This window comes from Camelus dromedarius, chromosome 7 (assembly GCF_036321535.1).
Source record: "Camelus dromedarius isolate mCamDro1 chromosome 7, mCamDro1.pat, whole genome shotgun sequence".
In the NCBI taxonomy this organism is placed as follows: domain Eukaryota; kingdom Metazoa; phylum Chordata; class Mammalia; order Artiodactyla; family Camelidae; genus Camelus; species Camelus dromedarius.
Genome location: NC_087442.1, coordinates 2,555,737 through 2,581,031, shown reverse-complemented (window position 1 = coordinate 2,581,031; position 25,295 = coordinate 2,555,737). Strand labels below are relative to the sequence as shown.

General features: G+C 50.9%; 1 protein-coding gene across 4 annotated transcripts in view; it reads right to left on the bottom strand.

The window, feature by feature from the left end:
• The window catches only part of PAXIP1 (PAX interacting protein 1), a 45,877-nt gene that overhangs the window by 10,294 nt on the left and 10,288 nt on the right, over window positions 1-25,295 (bottom strand). For 2 of the 4 annotated variants that reach the window (XR_010381515.1, XM_064487175.1), the window contains exons 5-15: window positions 19,551-19,664; window positions 16,637-17,272; window positions 11,005-11,461; window positions 10,428-10,522; window positions 6,973-7,068; window positions 5,943-6,080; window positions 5,313-5,434; window positions 4,351-4,535; window positions 3,058-3,101; window positions 1,840-1,910; window positions 527-629 (exon numbers count right to left, since the gene is read on the bottom strand). Coding sequence is in view for 3 of the 4 variants with exons in the window: in XM_064487175.1 (XP_064343245.1) it covers window positions 527-629; window positions 1,840-1,910; window positions 3,058-3,101; window positions 4,351-4,535; window positions 5,313-5,434; window positions 5,943-6,080; window positions 6,973-7,068; window positions 10,428-10,522; window positions 11,005-11,461; window positions 16,637-17,272; window positions 19,551-19,664 (2,061 nt within the window). In the remaining variant the exon portion in view is untranslated. Of the gene's footprint in view, window positions 1-526; window positions 630-1,839; window positions 1,911-3,057; window positions 3,102-4,350; window positions 4,536-5,312; window positions 5,435-5,942; window positions 6,081-6,972; window positions 7,069-10,427; window positions 10,523-11,004; window positions 11,462-16,636; window positions 17,273-19,550; window positions 19,665-22,158; window positions 22,317-25,295 lie in introns of those variants that run through there. The other 2 variants (XM_064487177.1, XM_064487176.1) reach the window with 2 other exon arrangements.

The window sequence follows — 25,295 nt, the reverse complement described above, 5'->3', positions numbered from 1 at the left end:
TTATAATTGTTTTTCTTTAAAAAAAAAAAAAGTAAAATGTATGAATCCAACGTGCTACAGGTCAATTTATACTCTTAATCAACAACCTCCCCTCCCCAAAATAACAAAACAAAATCCCATAAGCCCTCATACTATTATTGCAAGAAGTGTATTATCTAAATACACAAATCCAGCTCTCTGGCACTGGCCTGTCCTTCTCAAGAAAACCAACCCCGAGAAGACCGCGGACTCGGAACCCGAAGCCGCGGCTGCTGCGTGCATGTGTGTATGAGAATAATGTTGCTGCAGCCTTGCAGACGCTCACACGATTATAAAAATGCTCTTGGTCTACTCACCTGAACCCCTTTTCTACTAAAAGTGGGAAGTCACTGATTTAATGACTTTAAACACTGTTACAAGCAGTTTATAAATAACACATTGTAAACACTGGTGTAAGTTATTCCTGATTAAATGTTGGTTTCATAAAACTGCTGGCCGAAAGCAAATGTAAGCAGAAATCATCATGCTAAATAAAGTAAAATGTTACCTTAATATACTGTTGAACTTGAACAGGCTCAAATCCAGTGAAAAGCACAAAAGGGGTCAATTCTGGCGTTAACTTTTTGGTGGGTGGTGGTATATCTTCAATTCTATAAAATAAAAATACACAGAATGGTGATTTCATTGTAAGAGTAAAAATGTTCTTTAGAAGATAGGGACTTAACCAGCTTTAACAGCTTTCAGTGTGTGTGGTTTCTTTCCTTCAAGGGCTGTGACTTGCCTGCCCTTTCCACCATTTTCCCACCGTCACCCCTGAAGGACTGTGGCGCCTCCAAGGGAAGCAGCCCCTCACCTAATGGTTGAGATGCAGAGTCCCCACTTCCTCGCCGGTCCCCGCCCCAGGCCTCTAGCTCATGGTTCTAACGCCAGAGTCCACGTCTTCCTGCTCCCAGCCTGTCTTCTGCCCGCCCCGTCTTCTGCCAGGAAGCACGGACTCATCCACACGTTTTAAATTGAACCTCTCAGTCTTTTTATATTTCCTTAAATTTCAAATCCAAGGATCAAGGATTTCCTTGAATTTCAAATATAAGCTGTCTTAGCTTATATTTGAGATAGTCTATTAAAAAATTTTTGTTTGTGGCACTTTGATGGCAGTCTTTAAAATATATAATCACATAATTGGGCTTTTACTAAAATATCCAGTAATTCATAGGGAAGAAAAAAGGTATAAACACTGGCGGCTGCAGCAGACGATGCTCCCCAGCACCAGGGCTGCCCGGGCCACGCCCTCCTAAGTAGCCCACCAGCCTGTCTCTACCAACTGAGACCGGGACAGTCTGTGCGTCCATGCCCACCCCAGGGGCCTGCGGAGGGGTCTCCGCCCCTCCCACCTGGTCCTGCTGTGTTCCCCCTCCCGTCAGGGGTCAGGACACAGACTCCAAGGGCACAATGAAGTTGCAGTCCGAGGGGGCATTCCACACAGCAGCTCGTGTCTTGCACACTGGGGGTGCTGGTGCAGCTTTGGGCAAAGACAACTTTTATTTTGCGGGGGGAGATCATTGGGTTTATTGGTTCATTTATTTAATGGAGGTACTTTGAATTGAACCCAGGACCTCACGCATGCTAAGCATGTGCTCTACCACTGAGCTATGCCCTCCCCCGTCGGGGAAGAAAAACACTATTCCCCATTTATCTCTGGCAACGAAATGAGACGTCACAATAGAGGGCTGATGTGATCAGCAAATCTTTCCAAACCTACTAATGTGAAAATTACAGACACTCTCCCAACTGCTACCATTTTCTAAAACAAATCTGGAAAAGGCCACCAACCACAGAAGACAGTAAGGTGCTGCTTCCTACCTGGCTCTTTTGGAAGAAGGCTGGATGTTAGTTACTTCATTCTGTTTCAGTTTGGGAGGCAGCCTTACGCCCTGTAATTAAGATATTATTTCCTTTAATCCATCTCCCAGGTAACACGGTGGCATCGAGACAGGCACATGCCAGTATCGACCTTGCGTAAAGCAGCTCTCCACATCAACACCAGCGTCTGCCTGGGCAGCCCTCCGGGCGGGAGCCGGGCGCCAAGGCCGCCTTCCAGGGCAGCCCTCCAGGCAGTGGTGCCCTCTGCTCTTCCCAGAGCCAGCAGTTCTTAAAATTCTTCGACCCTCCCCCTCTCAGTTCTTGTTACAGATTCTATCCTCAACCCTGAACTTTTCAGAACACTTTTCACTTCAATGATTTCATCTTTTGAGTCCCAAGTTGGAACTTGGAAAACATACTCATTTATATCCCCTAAAAAAAAAAAAAAGGCTATTCCTTATACGAAATTTCACCTGTGAGGGTTAAGGGCAATCAGGTCACGGCGCCACGGAGGGCAGGGTGTTGGGGGCCACTCGGTCCCCCAGATGCGGCACCCACGTTCCCGGGACCAGCGGGAGCCCCCGGAGGCCTCCCTCGGCCAGCCTCTCTGCACAGCTGCTGCTCCCCGCTCCCCCACATCCTGACCATGGACTGTCCACACACAGGGCTTTACTTTCTGAAGCAACGCCCTCTCAGCCGGAGAGGGGACTGCATCCTCACCCCTACCCCATTGAAAAGCAGCCCTGCTCCGGAAGCACCTCTAGCCCTGGAACGTCCAGAAGGGCCCGTCCCGAAAGTGTCACATCAGAGCCCTCAGCCCACGCGGAGCAGCCGCACCCAGGGCGTGAGGCAGCAGCGGGCCGCGCCTCCCTGGGAGGAGATGTAGGTGCAGCCCTCCTGAGGCACCAGAGCCTCCAGCCCTGCCTCTAACCCTGTGACGACAGATGTCTTATTTTGTTCTCTTCTCCAGTTCTGTCAGCAGTCACAGAGTTCTCTGAAGCAAATAATGTTCCGACCACATATAAATATGAAGATCTGACAGCATCAGTTAAGAGAGAACAAGACACGGGGTGCATACAGATACCTCAGTGAGAAGATAAAGCCTTAATCTGTTATGACGGCAAATCACTGGAAGAGTCTCTAATTCACAGACGCGGGCACAGCCCTGCTGCACTTTCACGGCGCACTAACAGCCCGGGTAAGGCTAGCTTGACGTACCGTCAGCAGCTCTGGTGACACCTTCAATGGCACTCTCCAAGCATCTAGAGAGAAACAGGTTATTTTTCAGACATACTGGGTACATGGAGAAGCCCTGCAACAGAAGCCTTGTCAGGAGTGGGTACCCCCAGATGCACAGGCGGTGTGGCTGACAGCATCTGGTAAGGAGAAAGGTAAGGGCTATCACCGAGTTCAAAGGAGAGCCTGGGCGCACAGGAAGGGAGCGGTGGCCCTGGAGGGCCCCGGGCCCAGTGCCCCGTACGAGGCAGAACTGACCCAAGCCCAAGCCGCAGCACGTGGCCCAGCAGAGGCACCGCCCACCCCGCGTGTGCTGTCCCGTTAGCCGGCTCTGGGAGCTCCCAGGGTTACAACGTGGCGGCTGACACAGGGTCGCAGCACGGGGGACAGCTGCGGGGACCAACTCGTCCCTCACGTGGCACCCACGCTGAGTCCTGAAGAGCGTGTGGACGAGGGAAGACAGCAGCCTGCGTGGCAGCTTCAGAGCTGGAGTCAGACCAGCAGACACACCGCAGAGAAGCAAGCAGATTATGGCTCAAGATAAGGTGCTTTCTCGGGATTAAAGCCATTCAAAAGCGGGACATAACAGGCTTGAAGAGAGAGCGTGTTAAACCGAGTCTGAAAGACCATTTTCTGGAGTAATGGTCAACTCGAAAAAACGTAGTGAAATGAAGTCCTGTAATGTATACACTCAGGGTAGTGCTCCTTGCAGACGCTCAGTGCAGCTGCGAGGGGAGGAGCAGGCCCACACCTGAGGGAGGGCAGGCCACATCCATGGGCCACGAGACAAACGGGAGCTGGCTCCAGAGCAAAACCCAGAAGGCACGAATGCTCCTTCCACCTCTAGGGTCCGTTAGAAAAAGCAAACAAAAACACCAAACCAATAAAACCACAAGGTCCGACTGTGTAGCCCACGGAACTATATTCAGTAGCTTATAATAACCTATAAAGAACATGAAAAGGAACATACGTATGTATAACTGAATCACTGCTGTACAACCAGAAACTGACACAGCATTATAAATCAACTATGCTTCAATTTAAAAAAAGCAAAAGAAAAAACCCCAGAACAAACCCGCAAACCAACAAGCACTCCTGAGCAGCGGGCACGGAAGGAGAAATTGTGGCGAGGACACAGAAAAGGAAACAAGCCCTGAGGAGGAAGCTGAAGCCGAGGCCAGTGGCTGGCGCACGCGCGGTGGCGGGGGCACGGGGCGGGGGCACGGGGCGGGGCACGGGCAGGTGCGCGAGCTGACCCGCGGGGAGCCCCCTCACCTAGCAGGTTCAACACCAGGTGCGGCGTCGGGGCAAAGGGGTCCTGCAGGTTGAAGGCCGTGTAGCGGCCGTACTGGATCTGCCGCAGGGCCTCGAAGTTCCCGAGGAGGATGTCTCCCAGCCACTGGGCGTTCACACACGGGATCCTCCACTCTCTGGCTTTCTCATACTTTAAACCGGTGGGTCTTTTGAGGAGGTGGGGTGGGGTGGGGTGAGGTGGGGAGAAAACACACTTATTAAATGTTAAAGCTGTCCACATTCAAATTTCTATTTATTTTCAACAAGTCAACCCACGTTTTTCTCACACTAGAAATGGTAGGGGCGTTTCTGCAAAGCTGACAGCGCCCCCGGCTGGTCATTAAGTGCGCCTGGAAGGTATGGGTGGGCTATGAGACCGACGCCTCGTCGCTGTTACTAATTTAACTTAAATTCCATCAGCTCTGTATCTGTTCATCCCAAACTCCTAATTTATCCCTTCCCCCACTTTCCCCTTTATATCCTTGGTTTTTTCCTATGTCTGTGTCTCTCTGTTTCGTAAGTCATTTGTGTCATTTTTCTAGGTTCCACATATGTGGTATCACAGTCTCTATCTTTGACTGACTTCAGTCAGTACGATCATCTCTAGGTCTATCTGTGTTGCTGCAAATGGCATGGCTTCTTCATTTTTAACTGAGTAGTATTACACTGTACAGATATACCACAGTTTATTTATCCATTCACTTGCTGACAGACCTTTGTATCATTTTCAGTTTTGGGCAAACAATCTAATTCCTTTCAAATGCTGTACAGGTAATTCTGGCCACATCATCACGAACATCACTGTCATTCTCTCAGCAGACTTTGATTCTGATGCTCAAATTTCCACCACAAAACCGTGATATATGAAGAAATACATAACTGCCGAAGCGGCCACTACACTGTGTGCAGACTTAAGATGAAACGTGGTTTCCAACCGTGCTTACTCCTTGCAGATGAGGACCGTGTTGCTGCGACACAGGTAGCCTGTGTACCTGGCGCCGGCTAGGTAGGCCATTAACTTGAGGTCATCCCTGTCGCTGTCGACAAACCCAGTTACGGAGATAATCTAAGAGAAAGAGCACAAAGGTCAGAGCGCAGCAGTGCGACCCGGTTAACGCAACTCCCTCCTCTCCATTCTGGCGGTTTCGCAGACACGTGCTTTCCCACCCTTCTCTGGTATTACAAGAGATCTGGTCACAGCATTCCTAAGAATGTCAAAGCCAGAGTTTTGTTAACGGTTAAAAATGTTACATACTCAGTATCAAGGGCGGGGGGACCTTTTTTGTGTTAATATGACACTATTCAGAAAATGTTAAGTCATTTTATTAAGCATGTAAATATTAGTCACTTCCCCTTCTCTTTGCTGATGCCAGTTTGGTGCTCATCTGGGTGGGAGAACCTGTAACCAAGTGAGAAGGTCTGTCTGGTAGTGGCCACTGCTGGTGTAAGACGCTGATTGATTTTAGGAATCTGAATAGCGTCAAGGACTCTGGAGAATGAATTAAACATCTGCCCTGTGCAGGAAGCTGTGATGCTACAGGAGCCCGAGAGGAGCAGGCAGGGATGTGCCTTACGTGCTGGGAGCAGGGCTTCCCGCCCGGGGGGAAGGCCACCGGGAAGTGCAGCGCCCGGTGCGGCGGCACCATCTGCTTCTTCTTGAGGACAGCGTTCAGCCAGTGCGCCGTGACGCACCGCCGTCGCTCCTTCATCGCCTGCGGATGGGACAGGACAGAGCAGGACGGGCTTGTCGCCTGGGGTCTCAGCCGCAGGCTACGCGTGCAAGTGCGAGGCTCACTGGAAGCCCCATCGATCGGGGGGTTTCACGGGCTCAGCACCCAGTTTACTGAAGTAACAGACTACCGCCATGCAGCAGGGGACTTACTGCAGCCCAGGCTGTGACTGCCCACAGGGAGCAGGGCCCTCCCGGCGGAGGGAGGCACCACCTCGGACAGCTACCCTGGAAATGACCTTCGTCACGGAAGGAGATGACGTTTATGGTCATCAAAATCACCACACAGACACAACGAGTAATGAAAAACTAACCGCCCACCTGAAATCAGCCTCGAGGGGGACCAACCTCTTTTAAGTGTTCCGCATTTTTAGCTGGAGGTGGAACCAGTGAACCTTTAGGAAGAGCTTCTTAGAGGCCCTTTGTCACACACACACACACACAAAGTGCTGGTTTGCCCACAGATAAGCACATTTCTAAGAAATGGGGAGAAATGGACCTGGAGGGATGGGAGGTGACGCTGGGGAGGAAGCTGTAGGCCTGTGAGGCCATGCCCAGACAGACCTGCGCCAAGTCCCCCGCCAGCCGAGGAGCCCTGCATCCCCACTGGGCGCTCAGTGTGACCTGGGGTTTGAGGGGAAGGGTGTCCACCCTCTCCTTCCTGTCCCTGTTCCTCAAAGACAGAGAAGCCTGAGGGCCACAGAGCTACCCATCCCACCAAAGATCCATGGAAACTGGAACCAAGCAACTCGCCTATTTCCAGCGGTGGAAACAAACCCTTTCCAAACATGTCATCACTGGAGTTACCGAGCCCCACGTGGTCCCTAGAAAGGGACATTCAGACCTGTCCCAGCCCCAGCTGAGCCCCCACTCACCTGTGCGAACAGCCCGCTGACCTGGCTCTCACAGAGGAGGTGCGTGCAGCGGCTGGAGAGCGTGGGGTCCACAGTGCCGCCGTGCGCCCGGATTATCTAGACACACAAGACCCACATCGTCAGAGTCCGCACCCAGGAGACAAGAACTCACTTCAGGTACGACGGATATTACAGTGTCTGCTGTGTGTTCACACCGTACACTTCCCCCAAGTGTGAAAGGTACGTGTTGGTTCTGTGTGCGGACCTATCACTATAAAACAGAAGTGGACAACACTTGTCTCATCTCCATTTCCAGAGGGAAAGAAGAAAAGTGGAAGGTGTCTTTCCAGAACAGGGTCTCTGGGCTGGCACCACTGACGTTTCGGAGCAGCTGGTTCTGAGTGAGGGGCTGTCCCGCACACCCTGGGAGGCTGGCAGTGCCCCAACTCCAACCACTCTATGCGACAGCGCTCCCCCAGCTGTGACAACTAGAGCCGTTCCACACACTGCTGGACATCCCCCGGGGGGGGGGGGGGGGCACCAAAGTCTCTGCTTTTAAGCAACACTATTCCAAAAGGAAAAAAAGCAAATCTGAATGAAGTCGGTGAGCATCAAAAATTTATTTTAAAAAACATTCAGTTTTTTGGGATGAGGGGACTACTCAGTGCCTCGACTGTTGTGGTTACGTGGTTACACGGCACTAGTGGCACGTGTCAAATTCATAACCCTGTACACCAAAAAAGTGAGAATTTGATCATATGTTAAAGGCCTGCCCCACAGAATGACTCCACTTCATTCACAACTTTTTAAAATTAATTTTTATGTTTCACACAGTGATTCATAAACACAGTTGGACAAGGCCCAGGACAGAACCAGCAGCCTCCTGTCCCACTCATGTCCTCGCCCTGAAGGCCACCACACTGGCTCGTGACCTGTTTCTTCCAGTCGTCACTGACAGACCCTAACTAGCACGTCATGCTCTTCCTGTTTTCTGGTTTTAGGTGTTACCCACCAGCCTCCTACTGTGGAGCCAGGGTCCCCCAAGTAACACACACACACACACACGCGCGCGCGCGCACACAAGCCTTCTGACTAGGTTCTATCACGATTCCTGTTTAAATCAGTCTCTGGGATTTAAAGCATGTGGCTCAGCCACCTGCTTTCCTAAGGCATACCAGGACAGGTACCAGCTCCCTTCTGGTACAAACTTTTGCTTTCCCTGGTGCTAATAAATGTCTTATTCCTCTCCTTCTCACCTGTCTTGGTCTTAGTTTTCTAGGCACCTGTCACTGTTTCATTTCCAGACTCTTCAAAGAAACATAACATGCTGCCTCATAAGTGTGTGGACAAGTCCCCTGTCACTCCTCCCGGAGCCAGAGCCGGACTCGGCCTGGAGCATGGGCCGGGCTGACAGACCACAGACAGACCACGGCACGTGTCTCCAGACAAAGCTGGGAAAGACAATGCTGCGCCCTCCCTGTCACAGGTCAGACACCTGGGGAGCCAGCGCCACACTGAGGGGGCCGAGCCACCACCACTGCTAAGCCACTTCGGGTTTTCCCACCTGGGAAGAAATCACAAGACAGTGAACGTCTGTAGTTTAGGTCCCTAAACTTTGGGAGCATGTGTCACAGCACTGGACAGCTGAGGCAGCATCGTCTGTGTTATGGCTCGCTGGTCACCTGCCACCTTTCCCACGTGCCGTCTCTGCTGGACCCTGGCCCCCCTCCACCTCCAGCCTGCTTCCACGTCCATCTGGATTCCCTTCCCCCTCACCCTGCGAGTCCCTTCCTTCTGGGGGCCAGAGCCCCACCCTGGGTGCCCACACCCCTCTCTGCCCGTGCAGTGGCTTCCTAAGAGCGGGCACGTGGGCAGTACGCGTTTTCATGGTGCAAGCCTGAAAACAGCTTGACGTAGTCTCATTCAACTGGCAGGCTGGCTACAGGAGTCTAGGCTGGAGATTCCTTTCCCTCAGAATCTTGAAGACATAAGTCAACTGTCTTCCAGCTGCTGGGCTGTGCCTGAGAAGCCAGACACCCCAGCTCGTGATGGTCACCCCTCAGCTCCTGCGCTCTTCCAGCTGCACTCGGGCTCCCCGCAAGCTCCCCGCGGCCCCGCTCCCCTGGAGGAGCGCCCTTTGGTCCCTCGGTTGTAGGCGATTTCCTTTCAACTTCCTTGCCTTCGTCTCCTGTCTCCAAACCTGTGTTATTTAATGTTGGGCCTCTTGGACTAACCCTTTACCTTAAGCAAAATCAAAACCCCCACAAACCAAAGGCATACCTTTTCTAATCTTTGAGTTTTGTTCTAGTTTTTTAAGGACGGTTTCTAAACATTACCTCCTACACTTCCATGATTAAAAAAAAAAAATTGCTGCTGTGATTCTCAGACAGGCCTCCCTCCCTGGCCCAGCCACTGCCCCTGTCCAGGTCATCACCGTGTCTCCACCAGCCCACGGCGTGGCCATCCCCCAGTCTTCCTTATTCTACACTCACGATTAAAATGTGCATCTCCCCCCTTTCTGTATGCTTTAAAAACCACGGGGATGAACCCCAATTTCCATAACACGGCACATAATAAGGTCTGGGACGGGACGGCCTCCCTGCCCCCAGGCCCGCCCACCCCCAGCAGTGTGGGTTTCCTGCCGCCCCGTCCCCCTCTGCAGCCAAGTGTCTCTGCCTGTGCCACGCTATCTGGGACGTCTTCCCCTGAACTCTGACTCCTACGTGTCCTTCAAGACTCGGTCCAGGAACCACTCCTCCTGCAGACCCCTCTCAACGAGCACCCTGATGGGCTAATGAGTGTACTTTCTCAGGGCCCCCCGCACCCACCACACCGTCATCTGCGCGTGTGGCTGCTTCCCCAGCTGGCTCACAGCTCCCCGAGCCTTGTGTGGTCACCAGCGCTCCCAAGCCCTGCAGCGGGCCAGGCACACCGCAGGGCCCAGCGCCGAGAGAGCTGGCCGGGAAGCACATTCAACATGTAGCTGACATGCTCACACTCTTTTTTTTTTTCAAACAACATTTTGACTCAATTTTGATGCAGTGGTGGCATTGCAAGAAGAAGCGTTTACTTTTTCTTTTCTTTAAAGGCCACCATGCAAAGTAATTAATTAATTAAACTGATATTTCAAAATACAGTTCCACACCCGGGCTAGAAGACTGAGGCCCCTTCTAACCTGGAGACCAGGGTTTTTTCCTGCTAGCCTTTGGAGCACAGAAATGACTAAGGCATGTACAAGTCGATGTCCTACTCAAGGTCACTAAAATCAGATCTTCCGGCAGCCCCAGTTACACATAAGTAATTCATGACCCTTAGAATGTCAGGACTGAAAAGAATTTTAAGAATGGAGAAAGTCCAACATTTTCCCCTCACAGTGAAGAAAACTGCAGCCCAGAAAAGTGATCTGCCCAAGGTGACAGAGTGTTAATAAAGTGCCCATAAGCACTCAGAGCACATGTGTGTCCCGGGAACCTCACCCTTTTCCAGGTGGCCAGCAGCTGTCTGTCAGACATCTGCTCTGGGTAGTCTGCAACTGCAAACACGCAGCCCAGTAAGAAGCCTTCTTCTGGAACTGGAATAGAATTATACAAGAAAAGCCAAGTCAAAAGCCCAACCCCATGAATGTGTGTGCAAAAAATAAAAAAGCTCATTCTGCAGAGTTCCATATGAATTCACGAAGTTAATTAATGACTCTCGGCCGTGATGTCCCCACCAGCGGTCTGAGCACACTCGGAATACTACCACCAACAGAGCTGCCTGTTTATACAAAATGATTTAAAAAGTGAAACCAACAGAGCTCATGCCTAGGCACTGAAGGCTCTAAGTTGGGCCGGGGCGGCCTGATGTCCTACGGACACACAGGGACTGTGGGCGCAGTGCCCCAGAGAGCCGAGGAAACCCAGCGGCCCCAGGCTGCAGCCATGTGCCTTGTTAGGCAGCGAGGCCCACGCTCCCGCCTGGTGAGAGGTGCTCTGATACGGCCCCCCTGCACCCCACCGGAGTGCTTCTGTACACACAGGACTTTAGGAGAAAAAAGGAAACCCCATCACTGACTGTCCACTGCCGGGTCGTGTCCAAACAGCTGGGGCTGCACGTGCGGGGGCTGCGGTGGGGGCTGCGGTGGGGGCGCCGGGCCCTGCAGGGGCGGCGGCGGCGGCGGCTGGTGCAGGCGCTGGAGTTGCTGCTGGTGCAGCTGGGCCAGCTGGTGCTGCTGCAGCTGGTGCAGCTGCTGCTGCAGGGCCGGTGGCGGCGGCCGGGGCGGCGGTGGCTGCGGGAACAGGTGTGGCGGCGGCGGGGGGTAAGGCTGCGGGGCCGCATGCGGCGGTGGCGGCTGCAGCTGCACGATCTGCTGGGGCGGCAGGTGCAGCACCGGGTGCGGCTGCGGCGGTGGCACATGCGGCTCAGGAGTCGCCTTCACCTGCCCTAACAGCACCGCGCTCGCGTGGCCCTGCTGGCTGTGGTTCACCTGCGGCTCCAAGGTTTTCGTAGGTGCTGAGAGGGACTGCAAGATCTGGAAGACAAAGAGAAGGCCAAGTCAGCATCAAGAGTCGCTGAAAGGCACTCACGTCCCCTTAGTCCAGAGAGTGACAGCCCAGCCCCCACGGTCCCCACCGCCCACCACGGGGACACTCAGAACCGTGCTCCAGTTCTCAGCTGTGTTTACTGAGCGCTGCCAAGTTCAAGGAAGTAAACAAATTTATATTCTGAGACCACCAACATTTGAAACCGAGTAAGAAAAATGGAACAAGCCCATGAATTAAAGTTGACAGACACAAAAACCCCTACAGCTGATGCGTTTTAGGGCTGAGTGACATGGTGGCAAAAAACTGATGCTCCTTTCCAAACACCGACTTCCAGCCCACCCCTGGGGACAACCACTGGTAGTAGTTTCTTGTGGGTCTGCTGGGAATTTTCCATGTCCTGGTTATCAACTGGTATTGAAAAGGGAGGAGTTCTGTCCCTTTGACTTCTTAGGCCTTGGGGCGTCGGAGTCCTGCACCGCCTGGCACGCGGAGTCCCTCTCCCGTCCACACCAAAAGCCTTCTCTGAGCCCAGCGACACTCGGGGAGTGACGAGCCAGGAAGGCCTGACCTTGGCCTCCCCTCCATGGCTGGTGCAGTAGAGGAGGCCAGGAAGAACCCTCCAGAGTGAAGGCGTGGGACATGAGCAACCCCCAACGGCATTCACCAGGCCCCCATCTGTGGTGGCCCCACCCTGCATGCCAGCACATGCACGAGGGACAGAGGAGACGCCAACGTTCCCCCACCTGAGGGCATCAGCACAGCTGGGAAGCTGGCCTTCCTCAGAAGTGACTCGGGCTCTCTACACAGGACAAAGGGCCTCAGGCTGGAGGAAACCCTGACACCAGCAGCCGTCCCCTTTTGTGCACCCTGCTTCCCAGTGACGGGAGTCAGCTGAGAGCAGTACCAGCCGCACTGGGAGCCAGGGGACACCGCCAGGCCAGGCGAGCCTCACACAGCAGGTCACCCACCGCCTCGCGCAGTGCGGGACAGAACAAAACAAACATGTCAGACTGTGAGTCTCCCCCGTGTTGCTCAAATAACAAAGGCTGGAAGTCAGCTTCTTGCGGTCAGGGAAACCAGTAACCATCTTACTGCACTCAACCAACACAACTTACCCCTATTAAAGCACCCTTGTCATTTAAATGCAACCCCAGAAATTCAACTTTCACATAAATCAAAGCTACATGAAAATCTCACACATGTTTTTAACATGAATCTTACACTTAAATACTGACTCTAAAACATAAAGGTTATATCATTTGCAATAGTAATAGACTGGATTTAGTGATGAAACAAATGAGTTTAAAACTGAAATAAGTCAAACTCAAGGGCTCGGGTACATCTGTGCAGTCCTCGTACAGGTAAGACAGCTTCCTAAGGGGACTTTCAGCACGTCATTCAAAACTCCTCTGTGGAGCTCTAAACAGGAAAAGAAGTCTTTAATCTGTAAACAACAGGACAACTATTTCTTCTCTGTGCAAGTATTAAAAAATACCCAGTAAAGTGGATGGAGAATTAACCCCGCCAGAGCCCTGCCCAAGTGCAGAACAGCATCTGGGATGCTGCCGTTTCCACGAGAAAGCTCGTGGGCGGGGGCACGCCTGCCCGTGTGCCTCTCGGCAGCCCCAGCAGCAGCCAGCGGGCGTCGGGGCGAGGGCGGCGAGCGCCACTTTGGAGCCTTCGGCACCTTCTGAACTTTTAAAATCTTGCACATGTATTACTCTTTCACCCTCCGAAATGAGCAACCTTTATAAATTTGAAAGTTAATCAGGAGGAAATAAACGCCTGTCTGCCACGTGCTGCTCCTGGACCCTGGGTCGGGGGGAATCTCACGTGAGGAGGGCCACCCCCCTCAGCCCTCACTTCTCAGACTGGCCAGGCCTGGGCTGGACTTGCCCTCTGTCCAGGTGACCACCATCTGAGGGGCAGAGGTGGCTGGGAGGCTACAGGAGAGCAACTGGAGACCGGAGCCCAGCCGGGAACGACGGTGGACGCTGGTCTGGGAAGGCCAGCCCGGCGGGCCTGGCTGGGGAGTGGGCACTGGGATGCCTCTAAGCACACCTTCCTTCCCCTTTCAACCCCGAGGTACCTCTGGCTGAAAACCTATGTTAATCCTGAAGAATCAAAGGAAAAACTCTTAATTGCTTGAGCACATAATTTGCCATACTGTAAACAACTTTTAATGAATGTCAAGTATGACTTTTCCCCTTACAGCTGTCAAGTCCTTGTTTAAATTACTTAATACCTAGTGCCACAACACAAAAAGCAGCATGACACCACCACAGGGCTGCTGACCACCCAAATCGGTGATTGAAAGAGGATTTTGATGGTTGCTTTGCTTCCTCAACCCCCGACCTAATTTTAATCTAAGTCTTTTATTCATAACATTTCAAAGATTCGTTTTCTTCATCTCTAGCAGCAAAATGTCCTAACGTTCTGACATTGCCAAAAAACTCGTAGGAAACTTCTTCATAGCTGTTCTCACTGGTGATCAACCCCGCTCCCTCACTCAAAGTGGACTGAGTGCCCCGGCCGCTCCGCACACACAGCGCAGTGGGCAAGTTCACCCTCGAAGGATGTCGCACCTGCAGGACACCTTCCAAAGTAGAGATGTGCCCAGGGCCCCCGGGGAGTCATCACTGCCATTTCACACGAGATTATTTTCTCTACTTCCAAACACAAGTTCAGGGAACTTGGGATTTAAACCAAGCACAGAACGCAGTAGAGGTGCCCGTACCCGATCTGCAGCGCTTTCTGCCTGCAGGTGAATGCAGAGCAGAGCACACTCCGTTCTGTGTGAAACAGCTGGCGCCCATCCCTAGCTCCTCAGCTGAGGGAAGCTGGAGGGTAACACTTCCCAGCCGCCAGCGGCTTTGCACATCGGCTCAGTAATCCTCGCACCAACGCCGCGGGACAGACCTTCCTGGGGGTGCACGTGCAGGTCTCCGCCTGCCAGCAGGGCCAGTCCCCCCGGGACAGTCAGGTCGTCTCTCCAGACCAGCTCCCCGGCAGCCTCCCCCACCTCTAATGTCTAGTTTCTCCCCCTCTTTGCCTCTGGCCTGGCATCCCCACCCGCCCTTCTGGCCTCCCCGGCCTCCCCAAGGCCCGGCTTGGCTGGGACTCTGCTCCCGGCCTTGCTTTACCCGCCGCCGCCCTTGCTGGGGGCCGATGCCCATGGGCCCTGGGCTCCCCCTCTCCCCTGCGCCCCAGTGATCCCATCTGACGAGGCCTGGCCCTGCTGTCCTCTGTCCACCTCATCTCAGGGAGCCCCTCCTCCTTCCCTCAGACACTCGATGCCAATCACCCTCCAGACTGTAGTCTGCTGCAAACTAAAATTCACCTCCAGGACCCGGCAGGTAACACTGGTGTGACGGGGCAGAGCTAAGCAAGGACAGGGTGTGGGCAGTGAGCACACGGACGGAGCCTCACTTCACAGAGGGCAGCTGCTGCTCAGCCAAAGGACCATTCAGACTCCCAAACCCAGCTCCGCGTTACACTGCATGCCCCACTTCTCGAGACTGGCCAAAGGGCCATCTTCATGGAGAATCTCCCAACTTAGGCAAAGAAGTCAAATTTAAATTATTTGGACAAAACTAAATGTGTTGAGCAGAATGTGACCCATCAGTCTCCGTCTCGTCATCCAAGGCCAGTGCATCCCCAAACCCGCTAATCCACACACGCCAAGCTCCTACCATACCGGCCCCTCCCTCGGGGCTGCCAGCTACCCCCACCACCCGGCCCCGTCACCATCATCACCTGTCACCGCGGAGGCAGGCGGCTCTCCTGCGCCGGCCCCCCACCTCCCCTGGCCAGAGTCAGACCCGCTGCACTCACTCCTGCTAACATCCTGAGCGCGGGGCGGGGGCGGGGGGGGGGCGCCAGCTCACACGGGCTCCTGACCAGCTCCGGCAACGCCGCCTTCCCAGATGCCAGTGTCAACACCTGGAAACCTCACTCCCGAACATCCCTGACCCTCTCTTCCTGCCCTGCTCACACGTCTCCCGTCTTCCTTCTAACATCTCAAGTGTGCGCTTTCTTCAGCCTTTCTCTGGCTCCACCCACTCCCAGCACCTCAAGACCAGGTATTATCAATTAGCTATTGCTTAACCCAAGGGAGGGCAGGAAGGAAGAAAAAAATCAGTTTTTACACATCTTTACTCAACAGAGGCTTTTTACAGCCGCCACCACCATCAGACTCAATCGTGGTGTTGCCATTCAAAGTAAGAAATACCTATTTGGCCACCCTTCAGGCAAGACGTGGGGCCTGTGTGCCAAGGCCCCTTCTCGGTGTCCCTAATACACCCAATGTGCCTTGCCTTCAAGTCTCACTTTCTTTTCTTAGAACACAGCAAACTCACGCCTACTTTTGGGTCTTCACAGCGCTGTTCCCGTCCCCTGGCGCTTCCCAGGGCCTCCTTGAGTTAAGCTGCTCCCTCCATGAGGCGCTCCCCAGCATTTAACTTACAGCAGCCTCCTCCCCCAACTGCTATTATGTGACGCCTTGTTACTGTCTTCAAAACACCTGTACCAGTCAGAAGCCCTTCAGGTTTATCTGGTTACTATCTGTCTTTCCCACTTAAAACGAGGTCTTTCTGATTTACCATTTTGTCTCCAAGGCCCACAAAAATGCAAACGGGCCAAAACACCACCTCAACTACCTTCTTTCTGCCTTAAATTGAAAACAATTTACTGAAACTTTTCAAGTCCATGCTGAACCAACAAGCTCCAATCATAAACCTGTGAGCTCGTGTTAAGGCTTCTTCAACGAGTGAGTGAGCTTCTGCTGTGTTACTATCACAAGTGAACAAGGGACAGCCGGGAAACCTTGCGCTTCGCTCTGTCCCCAGAGCCAGCTGGCCTGGGTGAGAGTGGAGGTCACGCTCCCAGGGAGAGCACTCGTCCCCAGGGTCCTGACGCCACCTCCGCAGCTGAGGGCTCCCCCTAGGTGCGCACGGTCAGGCCACCTCCCATGACAGAATTTATGACACTGAAGTACGTGTGTATGTGTATGTATATAAAAGGCCATAAACTAACTTCCCATGCAAATAAACACTGCTGGTAACTTGACTGTTCTAAAGAGGCAGAAAACAATAAATGAAACTATAATATAAAGATTGTAAAATCCAGTACTTAAAGTTCTGTTTTTTTAAAGAGTGACTTACGTGTGCTACGTTGGACGGTCGGTTAATCTGCTGAATGTCAGCATTATTAGTGATATTTCTCAGTGTCCGCACAGCTGGACTCCAAGAAGCCATCATCTCTGATCTTTCAGAACTTTGGAGGTTCTGTCCCGAGGCCATGAGGTTACCGCGCACCTCGGGAGGCAGGATGCTCCCCGGAACGGGCGGCACGTTGGCGCACAAGTTAATCAAGCCGGGCTCCTTGCCAGGAGGCAGCCTGCGCTTCACTGCCGCTAACTGGGGGACTTCGGCCGGCGTCCAGTTTAAATTTCTCTCCTGTTTTTCAGGTGATGAATCTGATGAATCGTCAAACATCAGTTCCCCTTTGGACTTGTCAGTGTTTGATTTGGGTGAGAACTGTCGGTCCCCAGGAGGAGAGCCTTCCTGGGAACTGGGAGGGCTCGACTTCTCATCTGTGCTGCCCTCGTTCTGGGAACCCTGCTCCTCATTTTCTGCCTCCTCCTCCTCCTCTTCCTCCTCTTCTTCCTCTTCATAAATAATGAGCCGGGGGTGATAAAGTGCTTCGTCCTTTTTGGTCTTCTCAGATATGCAGTCCAGGACCCAGTCGGGGGTCACGATCTTAATACCTGCTCTCTTTAAAGCACATTCATATTTCTCCTGTGGGGGAAACATAAACACACAGAAACAGAGCTGCAGGTCTGGCCAGACGCCCTGGAGCTGAGCATCACAGACAGCACTTTAGGAGAGGGACGCGGCACCTGTCACTGCCACTTCACACACAAGAAATGGGTACGCCCTCAGCCAGGGGACACAGGACACAACGGACCACGTATCAGTGGCCACAGGACGTCTGGCGCCCGCCGGCAAGGGTCGTAAAAGATTTTGTTTCAAAATAGCTTTTATAAAGGACATTTTAGACACAATGCGTAGCGCTTGGAACCCCACAAAAAACTCTCTTTGGGATGAAAGGTGACGGCCATCAGCTCTGGCTACCACAGACCAACGCTCGACACAAAGTGTAACTGTGGGCAGAGCATCCTCAGGACTTGAGGCACCATCACAGGAGTGTGGGAACTTCCTCAGTCAGGTGTTTATTCTACATAAGACACCTGGAGATGATCATTCTACATGAAGTAAGCCAGAAGAAGAAAAATACTGTATGACATCACTCATATGTGGAATACAAAAAAAAAAAAATAGACACAAGAGGGGAGGGTATAGTTCAAGTGACAGAGCACATGCTTGGCATGCACGAGGGCCTGGGTTTGACCCCCAGTATCCCCTCCAAATATAAATAAATAAATAAACCCATTTATCTCCCCCTAATTAAAAAAAAAAAGGACACAAGTGAACTTACCTACAAAACAGAGACAGACTCACAGACATGGAGGACAAACTTCTGGTTACCAAGGGGGAAAGGGGGCAGGAAGGAGTTAAGTCAGCAGTTGGAGACCTGCATCTCCTGGGGAGGGACGGCAATGCTAGCTGTCTTGATTGTGGTGCTGGTTTCTATCAAAATTCATCAAACTGTTCATCGGAAATATGTGTAGTTCACTGTACACGAACCACACCACAGTAGAGGTGTTGAAAGGGAAAAAAAAGACAGGACACAACAGCCCTCTGACCGAGCGAGGCTTCCACCTTACAGCTGAAGAGAAATAAACACGCAGGGAACACAGCAGGGAACAGCGCTAGTCACGCGGGCAGGGACGGGGTTCCGCGGGTGTGGACCGCAGCCCCGGCATCAGCAGGCGGGAGAGGGCGCGCCGCGCAGGCGCAAAAGGGAACATGTGGAAGGGGAGGGAGACAAGCCGCAAACGTCACCCAAGAGCCATGTGACAGAGTGGCTCTAGAGCAGCAAGTCTGGGACGCGGCTCAGCCAGCTGACAGACCCCCAGCCTGCTCTAGCGGCTGACAAAACAAACCCACTTCCCGTGGGGGGGGTCTCTTCCCAGCTCAGCCTTCAGCAGAGGAGCGAACATTCACACTCGGAAACCAGCTGCCACCCCCAACACTACTCAGCACACTTTGTTTTTCTGTAGATTTTGTTATTAAATAAATTCCTCCATTCTTCTCAATTTAAACTTTTTAAAAAATTCAGGAATACAAAAGATAGTTTCGTCATGCCATGCCGATTCAGACTGAAGGCAATAAAAAAGGAGGTAATGACTGATATGTGGAAACATTAACTAGTCAAAAAAGACCTTCCTACTATGCATACACTATACTTCTCAAAGTTACAAATAATTGTTCATAGGAGGGAAAAAGTTTGATTTACCAAAGGTCAGTGTTCAGCAGAACTCTTGGGGGTGGCCAGGGGGTTGAGGGTCACAGATTCCTGGGCTCCCCGTCCTGGCAGGTTCTGACTGACGGGGCCTGGAGCAGGTAATTCTAACAGGTCCCAGGGGAGGCTGGTGCTACTGACCTGGGGACACCACTTGAAGGACCAAAATCCCTACGGCCCCACCAGTGCTTTAGAGATAAGAACCCTGAGCTTAAGGAGATAAACACAATTTTAAATATTTGAGGTTATTAAGAAGGATATGTTGAGAACCTTACCAAATGCATGTTTATAATTATGTTCAGCACAAGCTTTTTAAAAAACTGTGAAGAGGATTAAAAATACATATTTTCACAAATAAAAATGAAGTTCTATTGGATGTGAAAGAAAACTCCAGAGATTCAAAAAACCATCCTATTTTCTCCATGAAATAATCCCAGATTTCTTTGTACTTAAACATCACATCTGGCTCAAAATAAAACTTATAAATCATCTCACATCCTTTGTGGAATGAAGTCACATATAAATAATATAAACTCATAATAATCAGCTTCTGTAAATGGAATCAAGTGACTAATTTAAAAGTCAGAAGAAGACATCTGATTCCTGGAGACACCTGAACGGCGCTCAGGAGGATGTACGTGGGGCGCTTACCCCCTTCGGCTCGGGAACGACCAAGTGTGTGCACTTCCTGTTGAGGTTCAGCTGGCAGCCCCCGCCGTGGAAAGTGAGCATCGCCCATAGCGCGCTTCTGTCTTCAGGTGACACCTGGCAGGACCAGAAATCAAGCTTTCATCACGAGCCTCCATCTCTGCTTACCTACTTGCTCCATGATCAAAATGCACTGTGACATCGTAACACTTTTGCTTTGTCAACTTTCTCCCTTATTAAATGAAATCCACCTAAAATAGGTAAGCTTTTAGCTCTTTGCTTGTAATAATAATAATAGAAGCTTTTATTCCTATCATAACAGTTTTATAAACATCACTTTATTTGCTTTGTCACCAAATAAAAAAACTTATATTCACACTCCAGAGACTGAATGGAGGATTATTTCACTCCATACCACAAACGACAGGGAAGAAAGAAGAGAAAGCTGCTCGTCTCCCCGTCAGGCCACTCGTGGGAATGTGTAAACACAACGGTATCGAAATCATGTTGGAGGACTCCTTAATAATTAACAGGTAACAAGTAAACACTAAGTATGAAATGGATGAAGTAACAAGATAAAGACAGTGGTGTGTAAGCTCGGGGGGAAATGTGAATCTCAGACACACAAAAATCAGGCAAGCATAGAAGGGGTCACTCTCATGCTTGCGTAAGAGACGAGGCCGACCCCAGGCGCGATGGCTGAGGCTGTGAATCAGGCTTTCACGACAAGCCAGGACGGCTACCATTTACTGCCTGCCTCCTAAGTGCCAGGACCTGTGCCAGGTGCCTCACACCTACCCCCAGTCTGTGTGACCCGGGGCAGGTAGGGATCGTTAGCCCCAACCCGTACGGAACTCGCGGAAATTACAGCTAATAATTGGAAAAGCTGGCTTTTAAAACCCAGGTCTGCCTAAACTCAGGCCTAACTCCAAACTGTATTTTACCACTGTTTGTTACTACTTCTCTAAGGGCAGTTACTGCCAAAAATAATCTCTAAAAAATAAAATTTTAGAATCTGAAAGACAAAAGAAACATTCAAGAAAAACATAGGTGAGTGTTATTCTAAGATAATAAGTTGATTTTTTTCTAGATAACCTTTTATAAATTGAGAATTATGGTTAAGGATCCTGAACTTTGTCTCAAGTTCATTTTTTAAAGCAGTGATAAACAGCATGTTTTTCCTTTTTAACTGCCATTACTCAGCTTGCCAAAAACTAACATTCTACAGCTGCCTTCATCCATCTTACAAAAATTTCTAGAAATTACTTTGCATTCCACACTACTCTGTGAATAATAACAAGAGCATATTAATTTTATGAAATCACCTTAAAATCATTTTGTTTAATCTCTTTAATTTAGTTAGGTCAGTGTCACATGTCAGAAGACTGGATCAGAAGATTGCTGTTTTTATTAGAGACTTTCACAAAAACACTTATGTCCTGCAGCGTTTGGGGAGGTGAGATTTAATTACATGATAATACAGATTACTCCAATGAATCACTGTATAATCTTTATTAAAAGTGAAATAGCATACTCTAGATATGCCTTTATTACAAAGATGTGGCTACGCGTCTGGGTCTCACGTTTATCTCACGGACTGCAGAGACCCAGTCCCGCGCCTTGCCCGCCTGCATCTGGCGGGGCGCAGTGTCGCTGTGGAAAGCCCACTGGGCAGGGAGGAAGCGAGGCCTGGAACAGCTCCCAGAGGAGCTTCTAGCAACTTGGGAAACTTCCTTGAGTCAGATTCTCAATCGACATACATTTGGTTAATGACTGAATGCCCACAGCAGCTCATGTAATGAATCTGTATCAGCACATAAAGCAAGCTTTTCCACACCAAAATGTTAAGTTACCTAGAGGTGACAAGATTATGGACATTTTTATTTTCATTTTTATACTTTTCTGTATTTTCCAAATTTTCAAGAGCATTAATTTTATAACTGGGGAACACTGCTTTTCTTTTTTTAAAAAAGCCACTTTCCCGAACTACAACTCTGGTCTCAGCTAAGAGAGCCTGATGTTCCAACACCTTAAGGCTCAGACTCCAGGCGGTGCCTGAGGCCCTGCTCACCTGTCCCTCGCTGCTTGCCGCTCCCGCAGTGCACCCTCCCAGAGCGGCCCTCCTCCCGCTGCCACCCCTACCCTGCCTCCCACCCCCCAGGCCCTGGACCTGCACTCCCAAGGCAAGCTGCCCGAACCTGAACGCGGACCACTCCCTGAGCGCCCCTGCGCGTCCCTCCCGCACTGCCCTCTGGGGGCTTGGAGCAGAGGGCTGCAACTCCCCCGCACTCCCACCTCCGGACCCCAGGAGCGCCCTCCTCCTCCGGGCCTCCCCCAGTCAGATGCTCCTGGGCTAGAGCTCCCGTAAACTCCTCTCTGTCCAGTCTTGACTAGGGACCAGCATCCTGCATCTCAGAGACTGGAGTCTTCTGAATGAATTACGTCTTAACCGTCTTTGGAACCTTTGATAGTACCTAGCACAGTGCAAGGCACATGGGCAGGCAGTCAAGAAATATTTGTTGATTGAAATACAGAATGGAAAGGGCTTCCAGATTTAAATCACGACCCTGGCCAGGCTCTCCATCACTCGGAACCTACCCCAGAAACCTACCCAGCACATTACAACAGAGGCCTCAGCCTGCATCAGTACCGGGTCAGGAGAAGGCAGCTGATGTCTGTGCTTCCCGACTTCTGCCAGCACAAGCTCCCTTCCCTCCCTCTCCCTGGGAGAGCTCTGGAAGACTCCAACAAAGAGCTCCAGCTTGTATCAACACCCTGACGGGGAAAAGACAGAAGGTCACTGACAACCACCAAGCAAACAGTCCTCTCGTGATGGTTGGGTCCTGCCCGGCGTGTGCACTTGCAGGCATCCCAGAGTCCTCTGGGTGCGGAGGGAGCACCGTGACCACCCCTCCTGGTACTGTTCCCACATCCTGACCCACTTCATCTTTGCAAACGTTACAACAGACTGTATTTGTTCACGTGCTGTCTCCCCTTCTAGAATGTACCTTACCCGAGGGGAAAGATTCACGGTACTTTATCTGCACCCCCGGGCACTGTCCCCATCACAGAGTATCACCACGTATCTGTTGAACCAAAGTCCCTTAGATGCACATCAAACATGTATCTTACAACTGAAGTAACATTTTTTAGCAACCACAAAATATGGGTGTCCCATGCACTTTTCTTAACCAGGCTTTCTTCGTAAGTACTATCCAGGAAAGCCTTCCCCATTTTTATCTAAACACTCTTTATTCAAATAAAGCAAAGCTTCTGTATTTATTACACATCGGGGATTTCAATTCACCAGCATGAGTGATGAGCTGTAAATGTAAGCGCAGGACACTGATTCTGGGTTCTCATTTTTACTCCTAATTTGCTTAAGAGGATATAAAGCTTGGGAAAGTTCTTGCTACATTCACTTTAAAAAAAACTTCACATCTTTATTTTTATTTATTTTTTATTTTAGGGGGAAGGTAATTAGGTTATTTATTTATTTATTTTTAATGGAGGGCCTGGGGATCGAACCCAGGACCCTGTGCATGCTAGATACACACTCTACCACTGAGCTGTAGCCCCCTACAGTCACCTTTCTGTCCACCATGGCTCCAGCCACCCCCCATGGTGAGCTCTGCACCTGGATAAACGCCTGCTAAAAATAAAACCCTGCTCCTCCAATGTCATCTCTCTTTATGTTCAACTTTCCTTTTTTTCCAAATCTCCTAAACTGTGCCCATCACTCAAGGCTCTGTTCCCGATTTTCTGCTCTCTCTCCCTCCTCTGCAGAACGAGTCATTCTCAGCCCTTCACACCACATCCCCAAGTCCCAGCATCTGGATAGCTGATCCAGACTCAAGGTGTTCCAATCTAACTTCACTATCTTCCCTCAAAAATCAGGCTCCCCTGTTTCCCATCTGCAGCAATGCTCCTAATCTCAAACGAGGAACTCATCAGACCTGTGCCCTCAGTGTGGAGCACCCACCACAGGGTCCGCATGCAGAGGCCCACTGGGAGCGCTGGCTCCTCCTCCTTTACCCCACAGCATTCCCAAGGCACCAAGAGCCATGATTCCCAGCTGCTCCTAGGGTCCGTGTTGTCTTCATTTACACAGTGCTCACCTGAATCCAGATCTTCATCAAGTCTAAAAGACGTGACTTTCCCTCCCATCAGCCCCCACTCTCCGCCCTGTGTCATGCTTAGAGCTCCCAGACCAGCTTTATCCACAGGACTGCAAATTATTTTAATCTGTTTGCTTTTCTCTATGTTTTCCAAATGCTCTAATGTAAACACTTGCAATCCAAGGTTACATATATAAGGAAGAAAAGGTGAAGAGGCACCCTGCCGGCTACTTTATCAAGCTCAAACTCATACATCCACCAGCTTCCATGCTTTTCCGTATTTCCTGCCCCCACCCACCCACTTGTCCTTCTCCTCTGCGCCCAATCACACACCTTGTCAAGGTCCATCTCCTCACACCTGGGCTTCCCACCCCCTCCACCTCGCTTCATTTAGAACGCCCTCTCCCGGCCCCCAGTCCTACCCAGCTCCCAGTCCTACTGGCTCCGCCAGTTCTTTGCGACAGCCTCCATCAGGGCTTCCTAACCTGCCGTCCACACTTGCACACTCACACCCGGGCCACGACTGAGCACATCACACCTGTGCACTGCGCACACTGGGACCTTCCATGCTGAATGTATAAAATCTATGATGTAGATCATGACCTCCGCTGAGTGTAACCACGACTGAAAGGGTGCTCTAGTGCTAGACTCATAGTCAATACTTAACAATGTCTAATCATCTAACTTAAAACCCTGTACTCATCTCATATTCACATACTCCTGATTTTCTTACTCATTTCGCCAAGTCAGGTCTCCCAAATACCATGTCACTGTGACCCTGACTGCAGGAAATACCCACAGGACTCCACACCCCCGCCTCTTCTCTCGGGATAGCGAGCTCTGACTCTCTGAACCCAGAGATCCAATGAACACAAATTCACATTTTAGCCAAGTACATTGTGTTTATGCATAAGGAGTAATAATAAAATGTTTTCATTCAAAAACCTTTTCCAATGTTTCTTATAAGTTTGGAACAGACAGAGAAGTATAAAGACACCAATAAAAGTGACATGTAACCACTATACACATCATTCAAAGGTCTCACGCTAGTTACCTGTAAAGATCATCACATCAGTACACATTCAGGGCAAAAATGTGACAAACACTGAATACAAATACCAACAGGATTCCTGAGCTTAAGGAAAAAAGCCAATTTTTCAAGGATCTCTATTAAATCAATGTAGCAAAAACAAAAGGAGGATTTTATCATTTAAAGAACTTCCAGAATTTACAGGAGACACAAAAGCGTAATAACCATAATTAATCTTCCTTATTGCGTAGACAGAGAAGGGCTCAAACTCAGACCACGTGCACGAACAGCTGAGTCTGGCCGGTGATCTGACAGCCCCAGCCCACCAGCCGGTTCCACGCCCCTCTGTGACCAAGGCGTGAGGAAACAGGCACAACTGTGCTCAAATTCCTGTCCGACTGCCCTCGCATCCTGGATGCGCGGCCTGCTCAAACTGAGACGAGGACTCAGCAGGCCCTCAAAACAGCCCCGAAGGAGCAACCGGGAGGTCGGGGAAGACAGGCGGCACACACTCTAAACTGGCCTTTTTCCTGCCCAACGGCTGCTCATTTTAAACAAATTATTCCATGTAACTTAAAAAATGAGTTTAAACAACACCAA